Source organism: Kwoniella newhampshirensis, chromosome 8, assembly GCF_039105145.1.
Source record: "Kwoniella newhampshirensis strain CBS 13917 chromosome 8, whole genome shotgun sequence".
In the NCBI taxonomy this organism is placed as follows: Eukaryota; Fungi; Basidiomycota; class Tremellomycetes; order Tremellales; family Cryptococcaceae; genus Kwoniella; species Kwoniella newhampshirensis.
In genome coordinates this window covers 1059773-1083573 of record NC_089962.1, presented here as the reverse complement: position 1 = coordinate 1083573, position 23801 = coordinate 1059773, and the positions used below count along the sequence as shown (strand labels likewise).

Below are 23801 nucleotides of genomic sequence, written 5' to 3'. Positions count from 1 at the left end.
CCAGTGAAGCGCAGTTGGAACTGGATGAAATCCTGGTCATAGTCAATGGTCCAGTACCAAGTCCTTGTATATCTGCCAGACACAGCGCGATCTATATCGGCCAGACACAGCGCGATCTCATCATGCGACCTTCCATGAAATGCTAAGTTACACCTCGGTCGCATCTCATGTCCGCAAGACAGTTGGACCGTACTACCCTGGAGACCGGACCTTCTCGCGATATAACATCAGAGTTAGCGGTGGATTCACAGAAGAATGACGAGCAGAAAAGTACTACATGACTGATCATGGCCTTTGTGAGCCTGTGCACCGGAGAGATAACTCACGCTCCACAGTAACTACCATGATGCGGCGCCTCACCTGTTAATTTTGACTTTCCCGTTCCTCAGAACCATGATCACACATTCTGCAGCATCCAAATTGACACTCGAAAACATTGGGCAAAGTAATCGCTCATGCTTTATCCGCCGCCTCGCCCCGATCTCGATTGAGAGGCTCAGAGCTTGATCTAACTAACCTCCCGCCGCATTGACCGAGACGAGCTGAATCACGCCTCAGGGAAACAGGTGGGTGAGGAGGGTCGTCTCCGCCTCTTGTCTATCTCTTGCAGTCGCCGATTTAAGCGATCCAATCGGTGTGCATGAACCATGGGAGACTTCGCTCTAATCAGAGCATCATACGCTGTAGCTTATCGTCGACGAGAGTAAGCCTGAGAAGCAAGTTTCTATGCCATTGCACATCTGACGAAGCAGGCCGCCTCGTGATAGCCTTGACCGGAACCTTCGCCGCCAAGACGCAGAGCAGTCGAAACTGCGCTGAGAGCTAGGTACGCTGCCCGCTGCCCACTCAGAGCTCTCGATGTCCAGTCAGAAGGGAAACATTGTGCCACACAAATACAGTATATCCACCCAATCTATGGACCTTGCAAAGCGTTGCGCTTAAATTCCACGAAATCGACCGTACTCCCCGTCCTTCTTGACTGTTCCGCGGCAAACACGATCAAGTGCGAATGCAGTACGTCCTCTGACGTAATCCCCAGGATCGTCTGATCGCTCGCCACGACCGCGTCGAAGAAGGTCTTGGACAGTCCTGCGTCTCCACCGCCGTGAGACTCGTCAAGCACTTCGGGACGATAGACTTTCTTCTCCCTAGTCAGGAAGTCAAATACCGTCTGCGATACAATGCATGAATTAGATCTGGAGTTCGGTGATTGACTGCCTGAGGTGAGAAGATGGAGATTAATTTACTTACGAATGATTCCATATCTCCGATCAACTCTCCTTTCGTTCCGGCGATCCTGGTCTTCCTCTCACATTCCGCTTCTGAGACTTTCATTGCAGTCAGTAACGGCTCGTCGTTGTTACTGTTAGCACCACTCACAAGCGCTCATGACGATGCTTGCCGTTGCACCGTCTGGGTACTCGAGCGTGACTGTTTGATGGTCCACTACGTCGTTCCCCGCTTCATAGACACATTGTCCGTATCGCGAAGTCTTTAGCGCATCCGCCACCGTCTCAATGTCCATGACTTCGGCGTCTACCACAGCAGAAACCATCCACTGTCTTTGAACATCAGCTCCAATTGCCCGCCATACAAAATTCACAGAACGTGCTACTGACATGGTTGTAATCCTCGTCCGGTCGTTCCATGTAGATCTTCTTGGCACTCCATCCACACTGACTCTCAAATTGACAATCGAAGCATCGTGTAGCTTTCCCAGCTTCCTTGGGCTTCCTCGCCTTGTTGAACAGAAACAGCGATCCGAATGAGTGTACCCGGCTGGGCGTTCTCCCCGACATGTAGAATGATATAATGTCCAGATCGCTGTGAATAGCTTCAGAATCTGCATCGCAAATATCTCGAGGATCGGACTCACTGGCAACATTTCGACATTAGCGTGAATGTGCTTTGCTTCTCGTTGGACCAATTCCCCCTAACGAAAGAATGCGCGAAATGTTGGTTCCCCACCGGCTCTGTATGCTACCGTGCAACCCAATCATTAGACTACAGTCCTAGGCATACGACCAGGGCACTCGCCTGAACATCCACAATCTCCCCGAGGACGCCCGATTCAATGACCTTTTTGATAGCCTGGTTGTAAGGTGAATAACGCATCACATGACCGATGGCGAACACCTTGCCCTGCATAGGCTCCGAAGTGACATCGCGAGCCATCGCAACGCAATCTGCTATCGAGGTCGCCATCGGCTTTTCGCACAGGATATGATAGCCCCATTTCGCAAATGCAGCTACTGCTGAAGCGTGAAGTGCGTCCTGAACAACCGACCTGTCAGTCCAGATCTGGTATATTCAGTGATCCCGACAAACAACGGAGAGGTAACAAACCTGTAAGCCAATGATCACTGCGTCCGCCACCTTCCCTGACTTCACCACATCCTCCCATCGCTCATACATCATATCTTGAGGTATTCTAGGAAAAATCAGCTCCATCTTCTACCTTAGCCTCTAGAACAGACACCGCACCCACCCGTGAGCTTTCGCCATCTGTTTACGGCGGAATATGCTGGGATCAGCCACGGCCGTGATCTTGATGAGGTGGGGGTATTCCAAAGCATAGGTCGCATAGACCTAGAAGGGCTATGTTCAGTCTCAAGCTAGTTTGTGACACCAGATTTGACTGACCTTGCCTCTCATTCCCGCCCCGACGACTATGGTAGTGACAGGCCGATGCCCGTTAGTCTTGGGCCCTTCACCGTTGATTGTCATCTCTATCGCTTGGTGCTTGAACGATGTCGTCGGGCCGGCTTCGGACGATCGAAATTTACTTGGGGAATGACAACGATAATGATGTGTTCTTTAATAACGTTGTCACAGCTCAGCACCTGCATTGGTCGAATACCTCCGTTTTGCGCTGCACAGAGATAACACCATTGGCAGGAGCAAGTTCGGTTCCTTAGCGCTGGTCGCTGCGGCGAGCATGCCGAGCGAGACGCATGTCCCCATTGAGATGTCTACCTCGCTCCTCTGTAAAATACAATGCAGATGCAGCGCATACCGGGCAAGGATCAATGGGTATCGTCAGAGACACTGCTGTTTTGCTTTTGTTCTTTCCTCGTCTCCTCGTCGGCAGGGCGTGGCCCCGTGTGGCTCACCCTCAACCCCGTCGTTCCCTGAGCTTGGTGAAAGTAGAGCTCCGAACTCGCCGAGCCCCCATCTTCATGACTTGACCGACCGGACGCCGTATCCCGAGTACATAAAACCGCGAGATGCGATAAGATTGGATTGTGATATTTGACGGTCACCAACTTGTGATCCGGAAGTCAACGACACACAAACGACATACGAGCACGATATGGTCTCCCAAGCAGACTTGGACAATTACGTGAAATCTGTAAGTATCGATCTCAGTCTCACCCTTCTCTCATCCATGCTGAGTCTAGAGCATAGTACAAGGAACATGGCTTTGTCATCGTCCCGAACCTCATCCGGTCTGAGGATCTCCAACCGCTCCGAAAAGCAGCGGATGAAGTTGTAGACCGGGCACGGAACGGCGAGTGGAAGCAAGTCCGAGTGGTCGGTAAACAATTTCCTCCTTGGACCGACGTGAACGATATCTGGGGCGTACAAAACATCATGCATCCGGATCTTGGTCAGGATATATTTCGAGAGTGGTATGGCAGACGCGATATGCTGCAAGTCAGTGCCGCGTTGATGGGTTGCGAATTCAAGGATATGCAATTCGGTGAGTGTGATACGTCCCCTTTTGGTCCAAAAAGTCATGTCATGACTGAAAAAGGATTGTGCTTTAGAACTCTTCAACATGCTCATCAATCCTCTGCGAGCGAGATATGGCTTATCATGGCACCGAGACGATGTCAAAGCGACTGCAACCCCTGAGGAGGAGGAGGCAGCCCTCAAGATTGACCACCATGGGATCCAATGGAACGCAGCGCTGTACGATGACGAGAGTCTATCGGCGATACCGGGTTCGCATGCTCGTATTCGTACACCAGAGGAACGAGAGGCGAACCTCTCTGGAGGTGCCATGCCTGGAAGCGCGACATTGGCGCTCAAGGCGGGAGAGACAGTGTTCTACAACAATAACATCAGTGAGCTTGAGTCGCCGTTCCCTTACGGTGTACACAGAGACAAAGCTGAGCATTTGGAAACACAGTGCACGTCGGTAAATACACGCCAGAGAACAAGAGAAGAACACTGCATGGATGTTATGGAAGCCCACCACCAGGAGACGACACCAGAGCTCGTAACATTCTCCAGCATGACCTGTCATACTGCCGCGACCCAAGGTTCCGAGAGCTCGTGTCGGATGACCTCAAGCCCATGTTGGACAAGCTGAACTCGTGGCAGGAGCGCTTTGACGGGGTCGAGGTGGGGTATTCTCAGGATTTGTAAAGTCGGTCTAGTCAGATGTTATGCCCTAATACTTGTTGTCGTCTACAGTTCGCACCTTTTGCATTCAAGAGAGTTTCTTGCTCCAGCGAACAGTGTCCCACATTATGCAACGCTTCCGCTCATAAAGTTACAGTATAGCGCGAGGCACGAAAGGGCTTTCAAGTTTGAAGTCCCACTTAAGTCTGAGAGGGCGACTCAGATTGACTGTATCTCTGTGACATGCGAAACGGCCGCGCTCAGAGATTGGACCACGACGATGGGACCCAAAAGTGCACAGGAACAGAGCAGAGGGATGTACATCAGAAATGAATCGTTCATGTATGCAATCGAGAGAACATTCTGACGATCCCCTCGACGTTTTTGGATCTTCCCTTAACACCAAGTGTACCTATTCGTCAGCCAACTACTGTCTCTAGTTTCACTCACTGTTGCGCCCAATTCCAATCACACTCCTCCGCCTTGCGCCCATATACGACGTAACACGGGACCGGCTCATTTTCATCCAGCTCTGGACCATACTTGTCCCAATCACCCGTCGAGCCCCACATAGAGATCTTCCTGCATCCTGCTTTCCGTGCAGCAGTCTGTATGGCTTCGAAAGGTACAGCATGACGAGCACATGTGACTTCGAGTGTAGGTTCCGCTGCTTCGCCTTCCGGAAAGGTCCACGTCGCGAAGGGACGTTGGGACTCGTCATTCCCGTTGGTGGCCGGGAGGACTAAGCCGTACGGACGACCTGGATATTTCTTGCTTGCTGGCGAGATCTCGCTTCTCAGAGCGTGAACTTTGAAGAGAGACCTGGGCTCGTGTTGTCAGTGCCTGCTGGACAAAAGTCCTTTTCAGAGGAGGCTCTCACCAGGAGGGCAGAATAGCAAATCGATACCGATCACTCGCGTCTTTGCCTAGGCCTTGTATCATTTCTTGCTCGATCGCCTCCTCGAGTGAACCCAACGAGTCTGCACCCAGCCATTCCCACCCCTCTTGCCCGGTTTCTTCGCCCTCAATGGTCGAAACTTTCCAAGTCCTCAAAGTGACCTTGTGTCGGACCCAGCCCGCTTGGCTCGATTCGCCGTCTCCCCTTCGACAAGTAGCATAATACTTATCGCCCACCCCGCTATAAAGGACACTGAACGCAGCGTCCCTGAAACCCCCGATATCAGGCGCCGTGCCCCAATGACTCGGAAAGGGGGGAAGGAGAGTGGGAGGCGCAATGACATAGTGTAGCATTCTCAGAAGGATTCTCGCATATCCCTTGCCTCTGTTCGGAGGAGGGGTGAAAACCGATGCGATCCCGTAGGAGAAGACCTCTTTCACTTGACTAGAGCCCGGATTGGCCGCGATGGACTTGCGTTTGAATATTTCACAATGCGCAAGCATGTCGGTACTTGTTGGATCATCCTTGCGAACGAGCGCCCTAACAATTCATGCATGAGCATACGTTTGAGAAGTATGGTGTTCGTCGAAGAGCCAGAGCTCACTTACCAGGTGACGTAGCGATCCCTTTCTGCCCACGCATGTTGCTCCATCTGGGCGAATCGATCTACCCAGCCCTGTTCCGTGAAACCGAGCGGTGCACCCCAATTACTCCAGTGGTTCTTGCGGGTTTGTATCTTCTGCTCTGCGCTGCAACGCACGATGATCATTTGGGAGTCGGCCATGATGTGGAATGGCGCTTCTGTCGTCGGTGGTCCAAGAGCTGATGGTGTATGAGGTGAGGTATGATGAGGAACTCGATAGCTTGAAGAGTAACTGAAATTACCGCACCCAGTACTGAGCTCTGGGAGAGTATAGTACGCTCTCGTGGCCGTTTGTGGACGGGGAAAGCGGCGGTTCCCCTTTGATTGATCTGATTGTCAAGTCCTCCAAAGAGGCAGGAGGCAGGAAAGCGAGGGACAAGGTATGGACGGGAGGGGAAGAAGATCGTCCGGGCTTGTTGTCCATCTTGGACATGCTTAATGTGACTTGATAGAGTTATAGTTACCGGATGTACCAGGTATCACGTATGACGGCCCGGGACCTAGAGAAGGTTCCCCTCTCGATCCGATCACCTCACGGGAGAAACGGCGCCCCATTTACATGTATCGGTTATTTATAGAAGTCAACATGTTTCTCGCATTGTTCTTTGTCCGTGCCAAGGCATTGGACCCCAGACGGATAAAGAGGCCCCCCCTTAGCTTCCTTGGTCCTCATGCGGGGCAGCGGATCCTCTGCTTCTTCTGCCTTGCTGGAAGACCTTGCGAAGCAGAAGTGCAACACTTATCTTTGTGATGGAGAGCCAATAGGAGAGCATCTTTGGACGGCAAGAACGGCGAGCTGCTTTAGCTGTCATGTATCGGGGGTCACAGTTGGAGCTTATCTCTCTGAGAGGGTCGACCGGCAACAACGAGTTCAACGTTCAGATCTTTCTTATTATGGTAACGATCAAATATGAGCCATTAAATCCCCTCTCCTTCTCTCCGTCCCTCCCTCCCTCATCTCGTCCTTTGTTGACTCTCTACCATATCACAACATGTCCGCTGAGCAAGTCCAGCCCGATATAGCTGCCAATCCGGAAACCATCCGTGCTGCTCCCGAGCTCGAGCCCAAAGATGACGACAAGGCGATTATCGTTGACGAGACCGTTGTTCACGCCGTCGATCTGGATGGGAATCTAAAGGCGAAACCAGCAGACGATGTGGGTCTTGCTCTGATCGAGCAGACCCATGTGATACCCACAACTGGTGCGCGAAAGGTCACCTCGAAATGGGAATACTGGACCTACTGTTTCTTCTGTAAGTCCTGCACAGCTGAACAAAATCATTGCTTTCAAAGCTGACAAGGTATTGACAGATTACATGCCAAACGGCGCTCGTAAGTTCGGCTGATCTAGATCTCGCGTAGATCATCTTACACACACTGACACGGTTTTCAGCCATCGGTGACAACGGTAACTCACAGTTGCAACTCCTCATCTCTTTGCAGTTCCCCGATGACAATGTCAAATGGGGCGGAACTACTCTTCCCAGTGAGTTATAGCTCGCATGCTGACACCAAAGAAGCGTCCTTGTCACTGTCACTAACTGCTCTGAACGCCGTACAGTGGAATCCATGTTGCTCGATTTGACCGGTATCATCTTCGCCATCCAGCTTGTCTCGCTCTTGTTCCTCGGAGCCTACGCAGACTTTGGCAATTGGCGTCCTTTTCTCTTGATTAGTCAGTGACTCCAACCATCGACTTATACCACTGGCAGTTTGCAGCGTACTGACATTTGCTTTCACCAGGTTTCACCGCTGTCCTGTATGTCGCTCAATTCGCCATGGTTGGTCTTGCTCAGCCCGGTCAATGGCAAGGCGCTCAAGCTGTCTATGTCATCGGAACATACGGTACATATTTGCTTCTCACCGATCACTGAGTGAGCGAAATCCATAACTGATTACAATCGCAAATAGCCCAGAATATGGTCATTGCATTCTACGCCGCTGCGTTTGTCGAAATCGTGCAGGATCTGCCACAAGTCATCACGTCTGAAGAAGAGGTGTTGAGCGGAGTAAAAGCGTGAGTGAGGATCGAATGTCTGCGAAGGTACGCTGACAACCAATGTAGAGCTGAAGCGCATGACGAGCTCGTTTCGTACGAACGTTCCAAGGTAAGTCAACTTGCCCTCGATCACCAGTTCGACTCGACTGACGTCCTTTCCCTTTCAATTTAGCTAAACAACTTGCTCAACGTCCTCGGATCCTCTCTCGAAATCACCGCTTCTTCCATCGCGCTCGGGATTGCTGCTGCTATAGGATCCAGTACCGATGCCGAGCTGCTTTATCAATATCGCTGCTTGATGGGTTTCCTCTCGGGTTTCACTGTCATTGTGACGGTCCCGTATTTCATCGCTCAGAAATATCGTCCCGGTCAACAGGTCCCGGACGGTGTGCCTCTTTGGAAAGCTGGACCTCAGTGAGTAGAGCGTCTTTGGGAAAACTGCCTCAAGAATACGGTTGCTGATGATTTTGTTCTGCGCAGACAAGTGTGGAGTGCTTGTAAGAGCATTCGACAACTGAAACAGTGTTTACTCTATCTCGTCGCTTATTTCTTGTTGCAAGAGAGTAAGTCATGTAGCACAAGAACAGGTGATACCAATTGAAGCTGATCCCGACTTATAGCGTATGGGACTTACTACAGTGTCTCCGGTATTCTGGAAAACGAGTGAGCGTCAACAGCCCCTGACACTATCGGTCGCTTGAAGTTTCACATGACTGACACTCTACTACCTACACCTAGAGTCGTCAACTACTCTCCTACTCTGCTCAACGCGTACAATATCGTCGGCAGCGTTTGTGGAGGTGGTGGCAATCTGTTTGTGTATCTGCTTCAGAAGAAGTTCAGATTCTCGACTAAGGCCGGTGTGTTCTACGGTGCTGTCATGACTCTTCTTCCGTAAGTGTCGAGAATGATTCGAGTGCACAGTTGGAGATCCGGAATTAAGATGTGCTGTTCAGGAATTTATGGGGTGCGATCGGTGCTCACACCAACGCTATTGGTTACCACCACGGTACGTCCAAACCAAATCCAGCTGGACCTTCCTCCCACACTGACTTGTGACCAAACTCCTGACTTTTCTCGTCTTCTGTATATCGCAGTATGGGAATTCTGGTTGGCCCAAGCATGGAACTTCCAAATGGCCGCCTGGGCATCCTACCAAATTGCCTTCCTGGCCGAAGTCTCCCCAGCTCCAAAGGCGTACATGTTCTTCTCTCTCTTCAACACGGTCGGCAAGACTTCGGGTTTCATCGGGCCATTCATCTCTTCGGCGATCATCGATAGGTCGGGTGGGAATACCAATATGGCTTTCTGGTTTTTGTTGGCCATGGGGACCACTGGTGCGATCATCCTTTGGTTTGTGGATCCTAACCAAGCGAAGATCGATAATGCCAAATGTGAGTTGAGTCTGAGTTTAAGGTCTAAATTAACATTCACTGACATCATGAATTTTGTAGATCTCGAGAGAGAAGCCGCAGAGCTCTACAGCGAAGATCAGAGACAGGCCGCCGCTGTCAACATGGTCGAAATGGAGGCCACTGCCAGACATCATTAATCTTCAGAGTCAGTGCAGCAACTCCAGTCTCTGTCGTGCTTAGCGAGGAGAAAGAAGGAGAGAGGATAGGAGATTGCTTTCGAGGTGGAGAAAAGGACGTTTTATGGAAGAGTCATAGTCTCTCCGCGTTTGAATGAGAATAACATTGTGCGATTAGGTTGTTAGCGTATACGAGCCCGTTTGTAGCAGAGATGAGAGGAAGTAAAGTACATTCCAAAAAGATGTGACAATCGCTCTGCGTGGCAACTCGTAAGTCCTTATGCTAGACGAAGACATAGATGCAACAGAAAGTATAGCATTGAGAATCTCTGGGGGCGCAGCTTCACATGCCGCGCTGGCATGTGCGCAGGACAAGGCTGACCTAAAACAAATAGTATTCGCTTTCACTGGCAGCTCCGCAGCGCCAATGATATCGATATACATCCCGGCGAAGGTCTCAGCGTTGGAACAGGTCATGACTTTGCGAATGTTGGAGATCCATTTCTCTGGCCCACCCCATATAAATCAGCTGACTGTTCCAGCTTCGACCCCATCGACAAGCAGAGAATGTTCCCACCATGGATGTCTTCGAGTGTCGTGATGGATGAGGACGCTGTTTTAGGAAGCGTTCTCGATTTTGAAGAGTCGAAATACAGAGTCCAAGGTGATACAGTATGATCGAATGCTGTACTTAAAGTATCAGCGCCCGTCAACCGCAATACATCGTTATCACATACCACAACACTGTACTCGAGTGGGGATTCGAATACGGTCCGCATCGCGGATATTCCGTCTCCAGTATCACATGTAACGCGAGTATCGAGGCTCGTCGTGTCATCGGGTGATCCGCTTTCAGAGCCATTCCTGCCACAGGTATGTGGTGTAGCAGTGTGTCCCATGTCGAGTGAGAAATGTTGTTGCACGGGTAACGTTACTGTAACTTAAGGATCGCTCGAAGTGATATGCGGATAAAGATCCATTACGATGGCCAGTATGTTATTAATAGGATATTGTGCACTACATGCTGAATTGACCATACAAGCATGACCTTTGAGGAGCACGAATAGCGTCTCTCCCATGTATCGGCGTCAAGCAAGAACGAGCCGTTGTTCGATGTCCCAATACCGCGATTCCTGGGACACCTTTCAGTTTCAAATCGTCTAGTCAGTACAGCTCTGAGCATCCTCCATGGATTGTACAGATCTCTCTATAAGAAGAGCTCGGTATGTGTTTGATTCGAGTCTCTTCTCGTTTCTCTATGGCCGACTAGCAAATAGGCCACGGACGAAGCTGCTGCTCTTCGAAGCGATTCCTGATTGGCGATTGAGTCATCGGAGAGGACCCCGCGTAGGCTGGATCATTTCAACAACACTGCGCGACATTCACAATGTGCGACAATCGAGAGTGCTTATGTACGCGGTTTGAGTGGTTCGCAACGCCACCTGATCGCCAAAAAGGATGCTAATTTGCTGTATTCTCGGGACTGATATGAGGTGTATCGCGTGCGCCGGCAGTTCGACACGCTGTGACCAGGCTCGACAAATCATCACTGGTCAATGCCATCGTCGAGCAACATTCCCGTCGTGGGTATTCCTTGCCGGCTTGTTTCTAACACGGCATATTTGCGTTCATGGGAGACGTCATGGTCATCAGCTAGGTCGTCGAAAGGGATGTTGAGGACGTAAGACAGACGTCGTCATCGTCACTCCATACATCTAACATATCTTCCTACATGCATCTAGTTATTTAAGTGCTATGGCACCTTGTTTGCGCTCAAAGCTTGCTGTTCCTGTCCTCATCCCTGGCGATCTTGACAACGGTTTTACCGACATTGCGACCCGCGAACATATCTTGCAAAGTACCCACACACGTGTCCAATCCCTCGGTGACGTGATACTGGTATTCCAATTTACCTTCCTTTTGCAGACCGGCGAGATACTTGATACCGTCGACGTATCGATCAGCGTGGTCCATGATGATGAACCCCTTCCAGGTCGCCTTCATGGAGATGACGTTGAAGTAGTTGTAGATGGGCTCGGGTTTGGTGGCGCTGAGATACAGGATCAGGAATGAGGCTCCCCATCTTATTCCAAACCCATAAGCTGCGTGGACTCACTTATAAGCAGAGATGGCACCACAAGCAACGATTCGAGCGTAAGGAGCAATTTGGGAAAGAGCTTGATCTAAGATTGCTCCACCGACTGCAAGGACGAAGTCAGCTGATTGATGTTCATAAATCATCCAGTCGGACCATCACACACCATTGTCGTAGTAAAGGTCGATCAAGCCAACGTTCTTGAATTGCTGCTTGAAGTCGGCATCCTTGTAGTTAAGGACGTTGTGGGCACCAAGCTTCTTGAGGTACTCGAGCTTCTCGGGGTTACCAGCGATGACTGTGACCTTGCACTTAGGGTGGGCAAGAGCGATTTGGGTACAGGTCTATAAGAAAGACAAAGTCAACCCGGGTGCCCCCCGAATCAGACGACAAAATGGAGATTACTGGTACAGGGAATGACGGGAAGAGATGGCAAGGTCACTTACCAAACCGACGGCACCAGCAGCACCAGAGATGACGACATGGTCACCATCCTTGATCTGTCCAATGTCGAACATACCCTACGTGACCACACGTCAGACATAGGACCGCAATGGTGGGATGATGAAACTTACAACATAGGCGGTCAGTCCAGTCATACCGAAGAGCCCGAGGTGATCGACGTCGCGGCCGCCTTCAGGAGTCCTGTAGGCGAGAAATCGATGAGCGACATCACCTGGAACGCTTTGAATCCAAATCTTGATACTCACTGCTTCTTCTGCATACTTTTGGCTGAACCAACATAATATTCCTGCCAGCTGAACATGCCTTGGACCTGAGATGTAGAGCCCCATTTAGTCTCGGCGAGGACAACCGTAGATCATGGCCGCTGTTCGAAAGAAAGATCTGAACACTCACAAGATCACCAGCTTTCAAGCTGTCATCCTTGGATACGAGGACTCGACCGATACCGCCCGCTCGCATAGGAGCTCCAATGTCGACAGGGGGAAGATATGATCGACCCTCGTTGATCCATCCTCTTTGTGTGGGGTCCTGGGTGAGAAGGAGATGGAAGACAGGGAGTTAGCTGACGTGCACGGACGGATACCGAACGACGCCATTGAGTAACAGCTTGGACAACTGAAGGATCGATGATATGACTAGGTGATTGGGGAGGGTGGAGAATGAGGTAAATCGAAGAAGAGAGGACCGATGTGTAGAATGAAAGCAGCCTAACTCACCAAAGAGGTATAAACCACCTTGACGAGCACCTCTCCGTCCTTGACCTCTGGGACATCGACCGTCTCAGTCCTGAAAGTGGTATCTGTGATAGGTCCAGCCTTGGGTCTCTCGTTGAGCACGATCCGAGTGTTCTTGGTGGAGACGGATGATGATGACATTTTGAATGCGTTTTGATTGATTGATAAGGTAATTTGTTTGTCTTTCGTGAGAGATGCCTGTGCGAATGTGATGATGTTTTGCGAGGAAGAGACGTATAAATTGAAAAGCGAGTGAGAAGGTAAAATATTCAACAAGAACAGATCGCGAGGATGATACTCGAGTACTGTATTCAGAAGGTACGACCACTCTACAACTGACCCATCTATTTGTTCTTTTGCTTTCGGCGAGTGATCACAAGGATTTATAAGCTTCTTACGTCAAATGATACTGGCCCTCCACCCCCACATGCACAGTCTGCTTTCCATATGGTAGTAGCAGTATCATCTTGTCTTGCACAACCGGTTGTGGAGTGATGTATGTTTAGTGATCCCTTGCAAGATGGTGAGAAGCGAGAAATATTTCCATGTTGTTCAGCCTTTGATGATGACGGTTCCGGGAATCTCTTTCAGGATCTTACCGATGACATTCCCTGTCCGGAAATCTCGGATCACGTCACACCTATGACCTCTCTAAAAAAGGGGGATCATTTACAGGATTCTTGCTTGTTCTCGGCCGCGGCGATAGTGTAGATATCTCATTGCTACATGCGCATAATGATAAGTGATGAAACGAGTCGTAGCGGACAACAGTGTGATCTACATACAAAGGGCGTCATAATACTCTCGTTGGTCTTTGGTCATGCTGAATGGAATGAAATACTTGAGTGAGGCGAGATAAGGGACAGAATAAGAACGACACAGGCACTTCTTGTCTTGCTGCAGGTCATTCGTCACGGTAGCCCGGGTCACTCGCTGTCGGATGACCTGACAGCCCGCCTCGTTCTCCTCGGAAATCGGTGCATAACGACAGGGCTCTCCTCCTCTTCACTCGCTTGCCTTCTGACCCTTCATTGCAAGATCCCGATCAGCCTGGGCTTGAGAATGACACGAAGGTACCCACCTTGGCGGAACTCCACCCCTTTGCCTCGGCCTGAGTCCACTCTCGGCTAGTTCCAGAGCGTTCTCTGCATCTTCGTCGCTGGCCTGCCTTTCATTTTCTGAGCCGCTGTCCATGGCGATATCGACGTCCACGCTGTCCTCTTCGCGAACAGAGTCATCGTCGATGAATGAATCTTCATATGACTCTTCGGAGCCAAGAGGTGAAAGCGATCGATCGTTCGATTCACTTCTATCGTTGCCATCGTCGGACGCTTCATCATCAATTCCCCGAAGCAGAGCGTCAAGCACCGCACTTGTGCCTCTGGCAACCCGACGGGAACGGTTGTCCAGCGCCCTGCCATCGATGTCGTTGGCCGAGTCTTCGCGGCTGCGTCTACTCCCCGCACTTCCTCGACTCCCATCGGGTGTATGATTGACGACATCGTCGTTGTCACTGTCAAGGCTGTCGCCGCTCTCTTCTCCGACACCTAGTCCTAATTCCTCAAGAACACTGCCAACTTCGTCTTGCTCGCTCCAGTCGTCTTCGTCCTCATCATCTTCAACGTCACTGAACTCCAAAGCACAACCTTGACAGATCCCTCCCACGATCTCAGCCGTACACGAAGGACACCTCCAAATGCAGTCCTGCTCGTCGTACAATCTATAGGTCTCCTGCTCGATAGGGAAGATGTTGTTCCACGGATCCACCTGGTCTTGAGAGCCCGAAGGGATGTTGATCGGCAAGCCGAGAGGCTCCATGATAGTGCGAAGGAAGAACGCGCGTGCAGGTCGGCGGAGTATCCGAGCTCGACATGTGTGGCATTCTTTCGAGCGATGAGAGAGATCAGTGTCGTCTGTGATATCCACGAGAGGCTCGTGCACGTAAGCGCTAGGCGTACGGAACCATTGTTGAAGGCTAAGTCCAGTCAGCGCTAAACATCCGTGCGGATCCTTAATACTGTCTGGACTCACCAGCTTCGACATGCTGTGTGACCACATGACAGACTGAAAAGTCGTTAGCAAAAGTCCAGCTCAGACGTTAGCGAGTAGAGTGACTCACATATGAGGATCTTTGAATACCTCAAAACAGACAGGACAGGTGACAGCTTCGACAATATCTCTGCGAGTGTTCTCATGTTCTTTGATGATCTGAGGGCATTGTTATTAGCTCCTTGATATTACGACTTTCCGGCAAGCGATCTCACTTACAGTCTGGTCAGTCTCACTATCCTTCTTTCCCTCCCTTACCGCTTCTTCCAACTCCGCCAACCTCTTCTTCATCTCCTCTTCCTTCTTCTCCGCATCTTCTTTCACCTTCCTTGCCTCAGCTTTGGCTTTAGTGACTTCTTCTTGGGCTTTCTCAAGTTGTAAGCGAACCTCCTCTCTCCTGTTCGCTTCTTCTCTAGCTCGAGCTAGCTCTTTTTGGGCTTTGATAGCTCGAAGCTGCGCTTTTTCTTTGTCGGGTTTCGTCGAGCTGATTCCAGGATTCAAAGTAGCAGAAGAAGTAGGAGGTATGTGTGGTGCATTCGAACTGGTGAGACTCGGAGAGGCAGCGCGAACCTTCATCAATCTTTGGAAGACTTCATTCTCTCTTCCATCAGTGTCGTCCGAGAGCTTGTCCAGAATTGCTGGTTCGGGGACATCGACAGGTTGAGAACCGAGTTCACCCCCCAAAGACTTTGACCTGGATTTCTCCTTTCTCCTCTTCTTCTTCATCTTCTTCGTATCACTCTGAGGAGCTTCGCGCTCGCTCAGTGGTTCACTGGGTGTGGAAGATTGTTCCTTCATTTCCTGCTCCTTCTTCTCCTTCTTGTGCTTCTTGCTGATAGTACCGATAACGGGGGGAAGGACTCCCTGAGTGAGAGCTGGTGCGGGACGGGCATAGGGATTGCGAGCGTGTCGAGCCGCCTTGTGAAAAGGCTTCGTGGGAGTAGGCGGCATCTTGCCCGACTGAAGAGGGGTGAGGGGAATGAGTGTGAGGGAGGAAAGAGGAAAGACAAGGATCGCGTATCGTGATGTGAGTTTGACTTTTGACATCTTGTGGAAGGTCGGTGCTTTGTGCGGTGGCAAATCATGTCTTATCCCTCCAGCTTTCCCACGGTCACATGGTCTCGTGCCTGAATTGCAAAAATCCCATCAGTGTGCTTCGCCGCCCTTTGCAGGCTGCCGCGGATTCACAAAAATGTTGGAATCGTGTATCATCGACCCTCTCGTCCCAAGTCCAACCTCCCAGAGAAGCATACAACCACTTTACATCGCTCGACCAATATCTTGCACAAACGCAGGACATATCAAGATGGCGCACAAATCACATCGATACAAGGCTCTCCAATCCCAGTTGGAGCCTCAACCCGCTCTCTCCCTCGTCACCTCATCTTCGAAACCCAAGACGAAGAAGTCTTCCACTTCCATGGAGGTCGATTCCGACGATGACAACTCCGTCTTGATCAATTCCTCCACTTCTGGTCCTTCGTCCAATGCCGCTGCTACTGCTGCTGCAACTGCCGGAGGGTCGTCTTCCGGTTTCGCACCGTTACCAGCATCTAGTCAATCGACGGTGTTGAAGAATGAGTTCAGACGGATTCCCATTCCGGCTCATCGAATGACACCGCTGAAGAGAGAATGGGTCAACCTGTATACGCCAATGGTGGAGATGTTGGGATTACAAGTCAGGATGAATGTGCCTAGACGTGCGGTTGAGCTCAAGGTGAGTTAGCTCAGTCTGATCTCAGAAGAACGAGAGAAAGAGTCTAATTGCTGACTGTGTTGTGTGTATAATAGACCTCAGGACATACAGTTGACTCAGGCGCTATCCAAAAAGGAGCAGATTTCGTCAAGGCTTTCTCCTTAGGCTTCGATGTGAACGTATGTCGAGCTGTCACCTCCAATTGTCACACGTCTCAGAGCATGTCTGACTTTGTCATCTTCACTACAGGACGCTCTTGCTCTTCTGCGACTAGACGATCTTTATCTCGACTCTTTCGAAGTTAAAGATGTCAAGACTTTGCATGGAGACCATCTTTCACGAGCTATTGGTGGGTCTAGCGCTTCTCTCTGTTCGCACTCGATGAGTGCTAATCTTGCAATTGCGCGTATCAGGCCGTATAGCAGGTGAAGGTGGAAAAGTGAAGTTCTCAATTGAGAATGCTAGTAGAACCCGAATTGTGCTTGCCGATACGTGAGTGCCGGGCCCATCTTATCAATCAGAATCAGGAAGAGGTCCTGATCGATGTCGTCAAACAGTCACATCCATATCCTCGGATCAACCCAGAACATCAAGATTGCTAGAGATGCAGTCGTCTCCCTCATCCTTGGTTCCCCTCCAGGTGAGCTATCTGTCTCTCCAGCTGCCGCAATCTGCGAACTGACAAGTCGATTCCTTTGTTTCTAGGCAAGGTCTACGCTCATCTCAAGACTGTTGGTGCGAGAATGAAACAGCGTTTCTAGCTGGGGCCAAGCAGCAGAGAGTCGCCAGGGGCCGAGATCTTTGTACAATCATATACATCATATACCCAAGACTTACCAGTCACGATATCAGCCATGTGGAATGCACTGTACTTCATCCTTCTTAGCATTGAAGAAACCACAATACATACAAGAAAATCAACTATCCTGTATGGTGGGAAAAGCTGCGCCGCAAAAGTATAACGCCGCGATTTCCCGAAGAGTGCCACACGAGATTTCAGCTTGTGTCTATCTCTTTGTTGAAATGTTGAAATGCTGTCTGCTCGAGTGGCCAGTCAGTCAGTACATGAAAGAGGTTGCAACGTCCATCGTCACTTCATCCTCGTCCGATACACCTTGAAAAGATCGATAGATAGATCACCATGGTGAGTCGGTCGTCGAACGGTCAACGCGAAGTGTAGGAGCAATTGTGCTGATAGAATCCTTCGGATCATAGAAACCGATCATCCTCCAAGGTCAGTCCATCCTCATTCGTACGAGATGCAATGGGCACTGACTTTTGCATTCTGTTCTGTATACTTCGTTAACCTGCTCTATATCGACCCAATCTGCGCCTTCCTTCTCATCGATGTTCAACGAAAAACCGCAACATCTGTCAAACCGCCCGGTTCTTTCCCCTTCTTTCCCCTTTCACGACTCTTCGGCCGTCACTCTCGCCTAATAACCTACTCTCACTTGCTCAAATACTCGCCCCGGTACGCATCTACTCACCCACTCACCGTGCTTGCTACCATCGCGTCGACTCACAGGCCACGAACGTTCCCTCACGCAAATCGTCTTCAACGCAGAAGGCGACCTTCTTTTCTCAGCGTCCAAAGACTCGGTCGTCAACGCATGGTACACTTCTAACGGAGAACGACTGGGCACATTTGGTGGCATCAAGGGGGATGGAGGACACAATGGAACTGTGTGGACTGTTGCTGTTGATTGTGAGTCAGCCAGCGTGTTGGCGATTGATAGAGGTGAAGAAAGATATATGTGGGAGATGGGGGGCAAGTGTAGTGAGGGACGAAAGGGAGATGCGAACTCTGCTGTGTTGCGAGGTAGGAGGCAGAAGGGTGTTTGAATCGTTCGTTCGAGCGTTGTGGAGGCCTGTCGTTGTGGAAGTGTCACAAGAGGGAATGGAGCTCGGGGGGAAAGTTGGGAAGAGGGAAGAATGTGTCTAAGGATGTGATGGTGTTCTTGAAGAGGAGGCAAAGAATGGAGACTGCAAGGATGGTACCCCATCTCGGGTTTGAACAGGACTGTTCCGTCCTTCGGGTAACCGACGACGAAGAAGGGAAAGGGGGGACTGGGTGTGAAGGAGGATGGAAACGACTACACAGACCTCATTGACTGGAGTCCAATGCTAATTCGTTATACCTCCCCCAGCCCAATCAAGATTCCTTGTTACAGGAGCTGCCGATAACACGATGAAGCTTTGGGATATTTCTACCGGAAAATGTCTGAGAACATGGGAGTTCTTGACAGCCGTCAAGCGGGTTGCGTGGAAGTAAGTGGTTACATCTCGGATTTTTCCGCTCGTCTTTCTCCCATCTGCTCATGCAGGAAAGGGAGACGCGATGCTGTGTCGGGTGATATCTGCTAACGATCTGTGCTGTACCTAGCGAGGAGGACGATACTATCTTAAGTATTACCGAGCAGAGACAGGGACAGCCCAGTGTTATCCGGTGAGCTAACTCGTGCAGAGCGTGCGATGGAATGCAAGCTGACACAGTTTGAGATCAGTATATTCCCCATCAACCGAGAAGATCCCTCATCCCGTGAGTATTGCGCCCTATCCAACGGCCCCGGCCAAAAATCGGCGGATCGTCGTGCACTTACCCGTGAAGCTGAATCCCGTCCTTTCGCAGAGACCGACACACCCCTCACTGAGATGCGACTCACCGGCTCCAAAGCCACCGTCGCTCTTTTCGCTCCTCTTTCAGACTACGTGATCACAGGTCATGAGTCCGGTAAAGTCGCCAAATACGACGTGAAGACTGGAGAGGAGGTCAACTTCGTGGACGATGCGCATCGAGGAGAGATCACCGATATTCAGTTGAGTCCCGATGGAACATACTTCATCACATCCAGTAAGGATAAGACCGCTAGGGTGCGTCACTTTGTACTGCGGGGTGGCCAGATGGTTGTTCGAGCTGACATTGGGCTCATTCACAGCTATTCGACTCGGAGACTTTGGATGAAATGAAGGTCTACACTACCGAAACCCCCTTAAACAGTGCTTGTATCGCGCCTCTGCGACCATACGTAGGTGACATACCCAGGAGATTCGTTTGTCGTGGGGAATTCAGCTGATGCCTGTTTCTTTTGATTTCAATACAGATCATTCTTGGAGGAGGTCAAGATGCCATGAGCGTCACCACCACCTCATCACGAGCGGGTAAATTCGAGTCTAGATTCTGGCACAAGTTGTTCGAGGAGGAGGTTGGACGTGTTAAGGGGCACTTGTGAGTGTTGACTGATCGACTGTTTTCTGCCATACTCTTCTTCTCATCAATGTTCATCTTTTCCACTCCTAATCGAGCTCGTGTGAGACGCAGCAGGCTAATGTACGTCGCACCTCATTTAGCGGTCCCATCAACACTCTCGCAGTGCACCCTCAAGGTCGGGCTTACGCTTCAGGTGCCGAGGACGGTTTCGTCAGGGTACACTGGTTCGACGAGTCATATTTCAGATCTAGACCTTTCGGTGATTTGGAGCCAGAGGTCGAGGTTTAGGGAGGCGGTTCCGTGCATGCATACTGTACCATCTGCTTTGATACAAGATACAGTGATTCTGTCACATAGCTGGCAAATTGTTTATATCTCAACACTTTCATACTATGGTGATTGTTAGCTCAAGGTGGAATAGTGCTGAAAGGTAGTAACGGCCGCCAGTGTCACCATACAATTCGTTCGCGATCAAGCTCCTGCGGATCCTCGTCAATGACCGGTTCATCGTGCGGGACGATCGACTTGCTCCCGCTCTGGCTGAAAATTTCGCCCAAGTGATGTGAATCGATCGCACTTGGTCTGACTCATGAGCCGGCTCACGTAGAATCAAGGTTCACATGGAGGAATCCACAGTTGCGTAGACCACCTCTGATAGACTGATGCGATATCGTAATCATTACATTGCTGATTGTCATACCTCACAATGAAGCGACCATGCTCCGCCTAGATCCACATCCAAATCTACCCAATACCACGCATAATTTAGATAGCGTGAGCTTGCGCTTGTCCTTTACTGGCCTCCCATTCGATCTTCTCCTTTTCTCGGTGTTCGAGGAGGATCTTCTTCTTAGCTTGTAACATTGCGGTTCTGCATGGCGAAGAGGGCGAGCAGGGATCCGGTTGGGGCGAAAGAGTTGAGAGAACATTGGCGAGATCAGGCGAGAGGATATGGCAAGTGAGGGAGCGAGGTCGGGAATGATTCGTCGTTAACACGTGAAGGATTTGGTGAGACGTAGATTAGGAACAAGTCAAGACAATCGTCAGAAGAGCGAAAGCGGGGAAGGAGGAAGAACAAGAAGTGATTGCGATGTAAGGAAGATACGACGTCAGGTTGATTCTGCTCCAGAACGCAACAATGATTGAAGACATTTCGCCAACACGCACTGTTTTTGTTCTGCTCCGTAGGCACCTGCACCGAGAAGACCGAAAGCAATGACGGCGTATGCGTGACCGTGGAAAGCTGGGCGGAGAGGATGGTCAGCGGACTATTGCTCAGCTTGGGGACTACCGCTGCTTGAGAGCACAAGAACAGGAAGAAGTAGAATAAGGTCGACGTCGAAGGCTGGAGGATGAAATAGCTCAAGACATAGAAGAGCGTCCGACGCTGAGATCATGTCCCATGCCTCGAAGATTGATATGTCCCTCCAATTTCCTACCGCACTGGAGCTATCTGCCAATCCTGAAGTCCAGCTCGCAAACGTAGCAGAGAATTCGACATTCGTGATGAGCTCCGCAACAGACACCACAGCTCGTTGATCATAATAAAGGCCCTCCGTTCGTCCCTCCTGACCGATCGCTCCCTTATGAAAAGCCTCCTCACTCACCGTCAAAGATAGGTCGATGTTGTAATCCCAGTTGGAAACATCTAGCTCCGAAACCGAATGCGCTGAATCCGAGGATGGTGGAGATGAGGGCCATGATGGGGGGTTTGCGCTGGTGGACGACCACAGGTGATGCTGGTTGGAGGGAGGGCGACAATGAGGGAACAGGCGGTCGGTGCTGTGTGTGCGCGAGGGGTGATGTGTATGTATGCTACCACTGATATTGTTGTTGTCACAAGATGTATGTTGGACGAGATGCAAGCGGTGAGTACGGTGAGTGCAGCGACTTGGTCGTAATTCGGAGTTTTCCCAAAAACGCCGCTTCTGATAGGCTGGATCTCTTTCCGTCTTCACCTCACTCACTCCAACCACCACTACGCATCTCAAACAAAATACTACAGCTTCTCATCTCTGTACATCCTGTCTCAACACCGCTCCCACCACTCAAGATGAAGTCCACAGCTCCCGCTCAGTCCTCACACATGCCTGGTCGTGAGTACAATAGTCGTTGTATCGCATTCGGAATGTCGATGGCAAACTAATCTTGATTGGCCGAAAATAGCCGCCCGATACGTGAGTTTGGTTTAGAAGTACCCTTTGAGCACCTGTCAGACATCGAGCGGAGATGAGACGAGGTTCGGGCGGTGGAAGATAGTCGGAGCGAGACATCGAACGTTGAAGAGGAGTGGGATCGCAGAGGAACAGGATACCCGTCGCGAAGCGATCTCATCATGGGATGGAAGATAGGAATCGTTGAACAAAGATGGAGGAATCGACGGAGTGCATAACTCGGGACGTATACTGATATGCGCTTCTACCTTACAGGTCGGGTGGTGGGGTGACATGGGAAGTTTGAAGCAAAAGGGTATCAAGACCTACGGTATGTGGATTGGGCGGATTTGTTGACGACTTGACAACTGGAATTGACTGACGATCGTTGTTTCCTTCCACTTGCATTCGATCTCTCTTTCGCTTTTCTTCTCGCTAAATCATCAACGGTGCCAATGTGTACACCGCTGATCCCCTGTCCCACACCATCTCGCCCGCGATCGCCTTTGCTCAATCCCTGCTTGTCTGTCGCTGAATCTCGTCACCGACTCGAACGATCCTGCTTCTTCTACTTGATCGTTCTGGCTCATCCATTCATCCTCGACTTTCGCTCCGCTTTTCTCCGCTGTCCTGCCTATAGGTGTCTCCCCTTACCGTCAACGAGCCATGGCCGGTGCTTGGTCCGGTTACGTCTTCAACGGTTACAAGCGAGCGATGGCTCAAGCTCCTTACATTGCTCCTCCAATGCTTTTCTGTGAGTATTTGTCTGTCTACTTTCTCTATAGGCGATGGACAGTTCATGGGCGATTGGGAAAGCATGGGTGGTGGCCTCTAGTGCTGCTGTGACCTACAGATGCTCTATGAGGGTGCCCGCTCCCACTTCTTTCTTTGCGACTCTTCATTCGACCAATATGGACACTTGTTGATATCTTATGTCTGATCAGTCTACGGTGTCTACTACTGGGCTAAGAAGAAGTACGAGTACAACAACTCCAAGCAGGGACATTTTGACCGACTCGTCGAGGAGGGTCACATCAAGCCTGGAGAGTTTGAGAGGCCCACTACTGAGCCTCTGGCTCATTAGGTCGGATCAGTAGAGGTGACATGCATGGATCGTGAGAATCTAAGTTGCGATCAGAAACTGGTGCGAGGTATGACAGAGCATTCCACTTCTGACGACGACACTGTCCATGAAATACTGAGGCGTAGTGAGCTCACGATCTTCGTCAGAGCGAGAAATCAGACCTGTCAGCGTCTCTGCACGCTCTCGCTATAGTGAAGTCAGGTAGACGAATGTCGAAAGGCAATACCAGCTGGCTTCTTGTCGACGCTGAGACCCCTGGTGGTATGATTCTCTGCGGAATCGCGACTATAAAGGACCACTACTAGTAAAATATCCTGGGGAAACTAACGCATACCTCACCTGCTTGCCCTGCTTCGAACGCCTTCAGACGACTAGATGTTGCGGCTCACTATGTATGTACTCTCGATGGGAGCGGACCCATTCTTTGGGATCCGCTGTACCGCTATCCATTGGCTAAGCGCGACAGCATGCAGGCGGCTGGTCCTCACGACCATTATACTCGTGTGCGCCGCCTAAACACGGCATTGTTCTGACCATATCGCTCGACCGCGGTGCAGTTCTGCAAGCGATGCCATCGTATAATTGAGATAGTGCACATTTAAGTCTCATATGTACCCTTTCCTTCTACCGCTTGACAAACATTTCTTACTGACAGGCATCAAGAGCCAGTCACAACAAGAATGCATATCTCAACTGTGCACAATATCCAACAATTCCACCTGTATGTTCGCAGAATCGTCCACTTGCAGCACAACTTCATACCCAAAATCTACATAACAGAAGGAATGGCGGGGGACAGTCAAACAGCTGTATCAGCGGGTCGAAGCCTTGACTGATGACTTGCTCGGTTCAAAGTGGTAATCGACAACAACTGGCCAGATCCGGAAGCTGT

At 50.5% G+C, this 23801-nt stretch overlaps 10 protein-coding genes across 10 annotated transcripts; 5 read left to right on the top strand and 5 right to left on the bottom strand.

The window, feature by feature from the left end:
* Window positions 1-913: 913 nt before the first annotated feature.
* On the bottom strand, window positions 914-2727 carry IAR55_004606 (uncharacterized protein; the record flags this gene model as incomplete). Its single annotated transcript, XM_066947703.1, has 9 exons — window positions 914-1171; window positions 1252-1328; window positions 1381-1558; window positions 1620-1824; window positions 1877-1980; window positions 2038-2274; window positions 2347-2431; window positions 2489-2589; window positions 2644-2727. 9 exons carry the CDS (start codon window positions 2725-2727, stop codon window positions 914-916), a joined length of 1329 nt encoding a protein of 442 aa, XP_066802117.1.
* Window positions 2728-3313: 586 nt separating this feature from the next.
* On the top strand, window positions 3314-4374 carry IAR55_004605 (uncharacterized protein; the record flags this gene model as incomplete). Its single annotated transcript, XM_066947702.1, has 4 exons — window positions 3314-3352; window positions 3409-3703; window positions 3771-4070; window positions 4136-4374. 4 exons carry the CDS (start codon window positions 3314-3316, stop codon window positions 4372-4374), a joined length of 873 nt encoding a protein of 290 aa, XP_066802116.1.
* A 422-nt stretch (window positions 4375-4796) lies between these two features.
* Window positions 4797-6032, bottom strand: IAR55_004604 (uncharacterized protein; the record flags this gene model as incomplete). The annotated part of the gene is made up of 3 exons (XM_066947701.1): window positions 4797-5172; window positions 5231-5788; window positions 5857-6032. The coding sequence occupies 3 exons, from the start codon at window positions 6030-6032 to the stop codon at window positions 4797-4799; spliced, it is 1110 nt and encodes a 369-aa protein (XP_066802115.1).
* Window positions 6033-6883: 851 nt separating this feature from the next.
* On the top strand, window positions 6884-9443 carry IAR55_004603 (uncharacterized protein; the record flags this gene model as incomplete). Its single annotated transcript, XM_066947700.1, has 14 exons — window positions 6884-7145; window positions 7204-7224; window positions 7286-7378; window positions 7454-7567; window positions 7636-7737; window positions 7804-7909; window positions 7958-8000; window positions 8064-8305; window positions 8372-8454; window positions 8512-8554; window positions 8630-8785; window positions 8848-8900; window positions 8989-9285; window positions 9346-9443. The coding sequence occupies 14 exons, from the start codon at window positions 6884-6886 to the stop codon at window positions 9441-9443; spliced, it is 1713 nt and encodes a 570-aa protein (XP_066802114.1).
* Window positions 9444-11195: 1752 nt separating this feature from the next.
* Window positions 11196-12857, bottom strand: IAR55_004602 (uncharacterized protein; the record flags this gene model as incomplete). Its single annotated transcript, XM_066947699.1, has 8 exons — window positions 11196-11472; window positions 11539-11623; window positions 11684-11861; window positions 11964-12038; window positions 12093-12162; window positions 12228-12292; window positions 12376-12510; window positions 12699-12857. 8 exons carry the CDS (start codon window positions 12855-12857, stop codon window positions 11196-11198), a joined length of 1044 nt encoding a protein of 347 aa, XP_066802113.1.
* Window positions 12858-13642: 785 nt separating this feature from the next.
* Window positions 13643-15716, bottom strand: IAR55_004601 (uncharacterized protein; the record flags this gene model as incomplete). The annotated part of the gene is made up of 5 exons (XM_066947698.1): window positions 13643-13742; window positions 13798-14691; window positions 14748-14780; window positions 14836-14924; window positions 14985-15716. 5 exons carry the CDS (start codon window positions 15714-15716, stop codon window positions 13643-13645), a joined length of 1848 nt encoding a protein of 615 aa, XP_066802112.1.
* Window positions 15717-16071: 355 nt separating this feature from the next.
* Window positions 16072-17222, top strand: IAR55_004600 (pre-rRNA-processing protein PNO1; the record flags this gene model as incomplete). Its single annotated transcript, XM_066947697.1, has 6 exons — window positions 16072-16482; window positions 16557-16640; window positions 16711-16810; window positions 16875-16953; window positions 17019-17101; window positions 17167-17222. 6 exons carry the CDS (start codon window positions 16072-16074, stop codon window positions 17220-17222), a joined length of 813 nt encoding a protein of 270 aa, XP_066802111.1.
* Window positions 17223-17602: 380 nt separating this feature from the next.
* On the top strand, window positions 17603-19960 carry IAR55_004599 (eukaryotic translation initiation factor 3 subunit I; the record flags this gene model as incomplete). Its single annotated transcript, XM_066947696.1, has 10 exons — window positions 17603-17605; window positions 17677-17695; window positions 17990-18169; window positions 18612-18732; window positions 18848-18910; window positions 18969-19003; window positions 19094-19335; window positions 19401-19490; window positions 19566-19690; window positions 19813-19960. 10 exons carry the CDS (start codon window positions 17603-17605, stop codon window positions 19958-19960), a joined length of 1026 nt encoding a protein of 341 aa, XP_066802110.1.
* A 477-nt stretch (window positions 19961-20437) lies between these two features.
* IAR55_004598 (uncharacterized protein) lies at window positions 20438-21373 on the bottom strand (the record flags this gene model as incomplete). The annotated part of the gene is made up of 3 exons (XM_066947695.1): window positions 20438-20543; window positions 20840-20915; window positions 21280-21373. The coding sequence occupies 3 exons, from the start codon at window positions 21371-21373 to the stop codon at window positions 20438-20440; spliced, it is 276 nt and encodes a 91-aa protein (XP_066802109.1).
* Window positions 21374-21725: 352 nt separating this feature from the next.
* Window positions 21726-22909, top strand: IAR55_004597 (uncharacterized protein; the record flags this gene model as incomplete). Its single annotated transcript, XM_066947694.1, has 5 exons — window positions 21726-21768; window positions 21839-21849; window positions 22102-22156; window positions 22466-22579; window positions 22770-22909. The coding sequence occupies 5 exons, from the start codon at window positions 21726-21728 to the stop codon at window positions 22907-22909; spliced, it is 363 nt and encodes a 120-aa protein (XP_066802108.1).
* Between the last annotated feature and the right edge of the window lie 892 nt (window positions 22910-23801).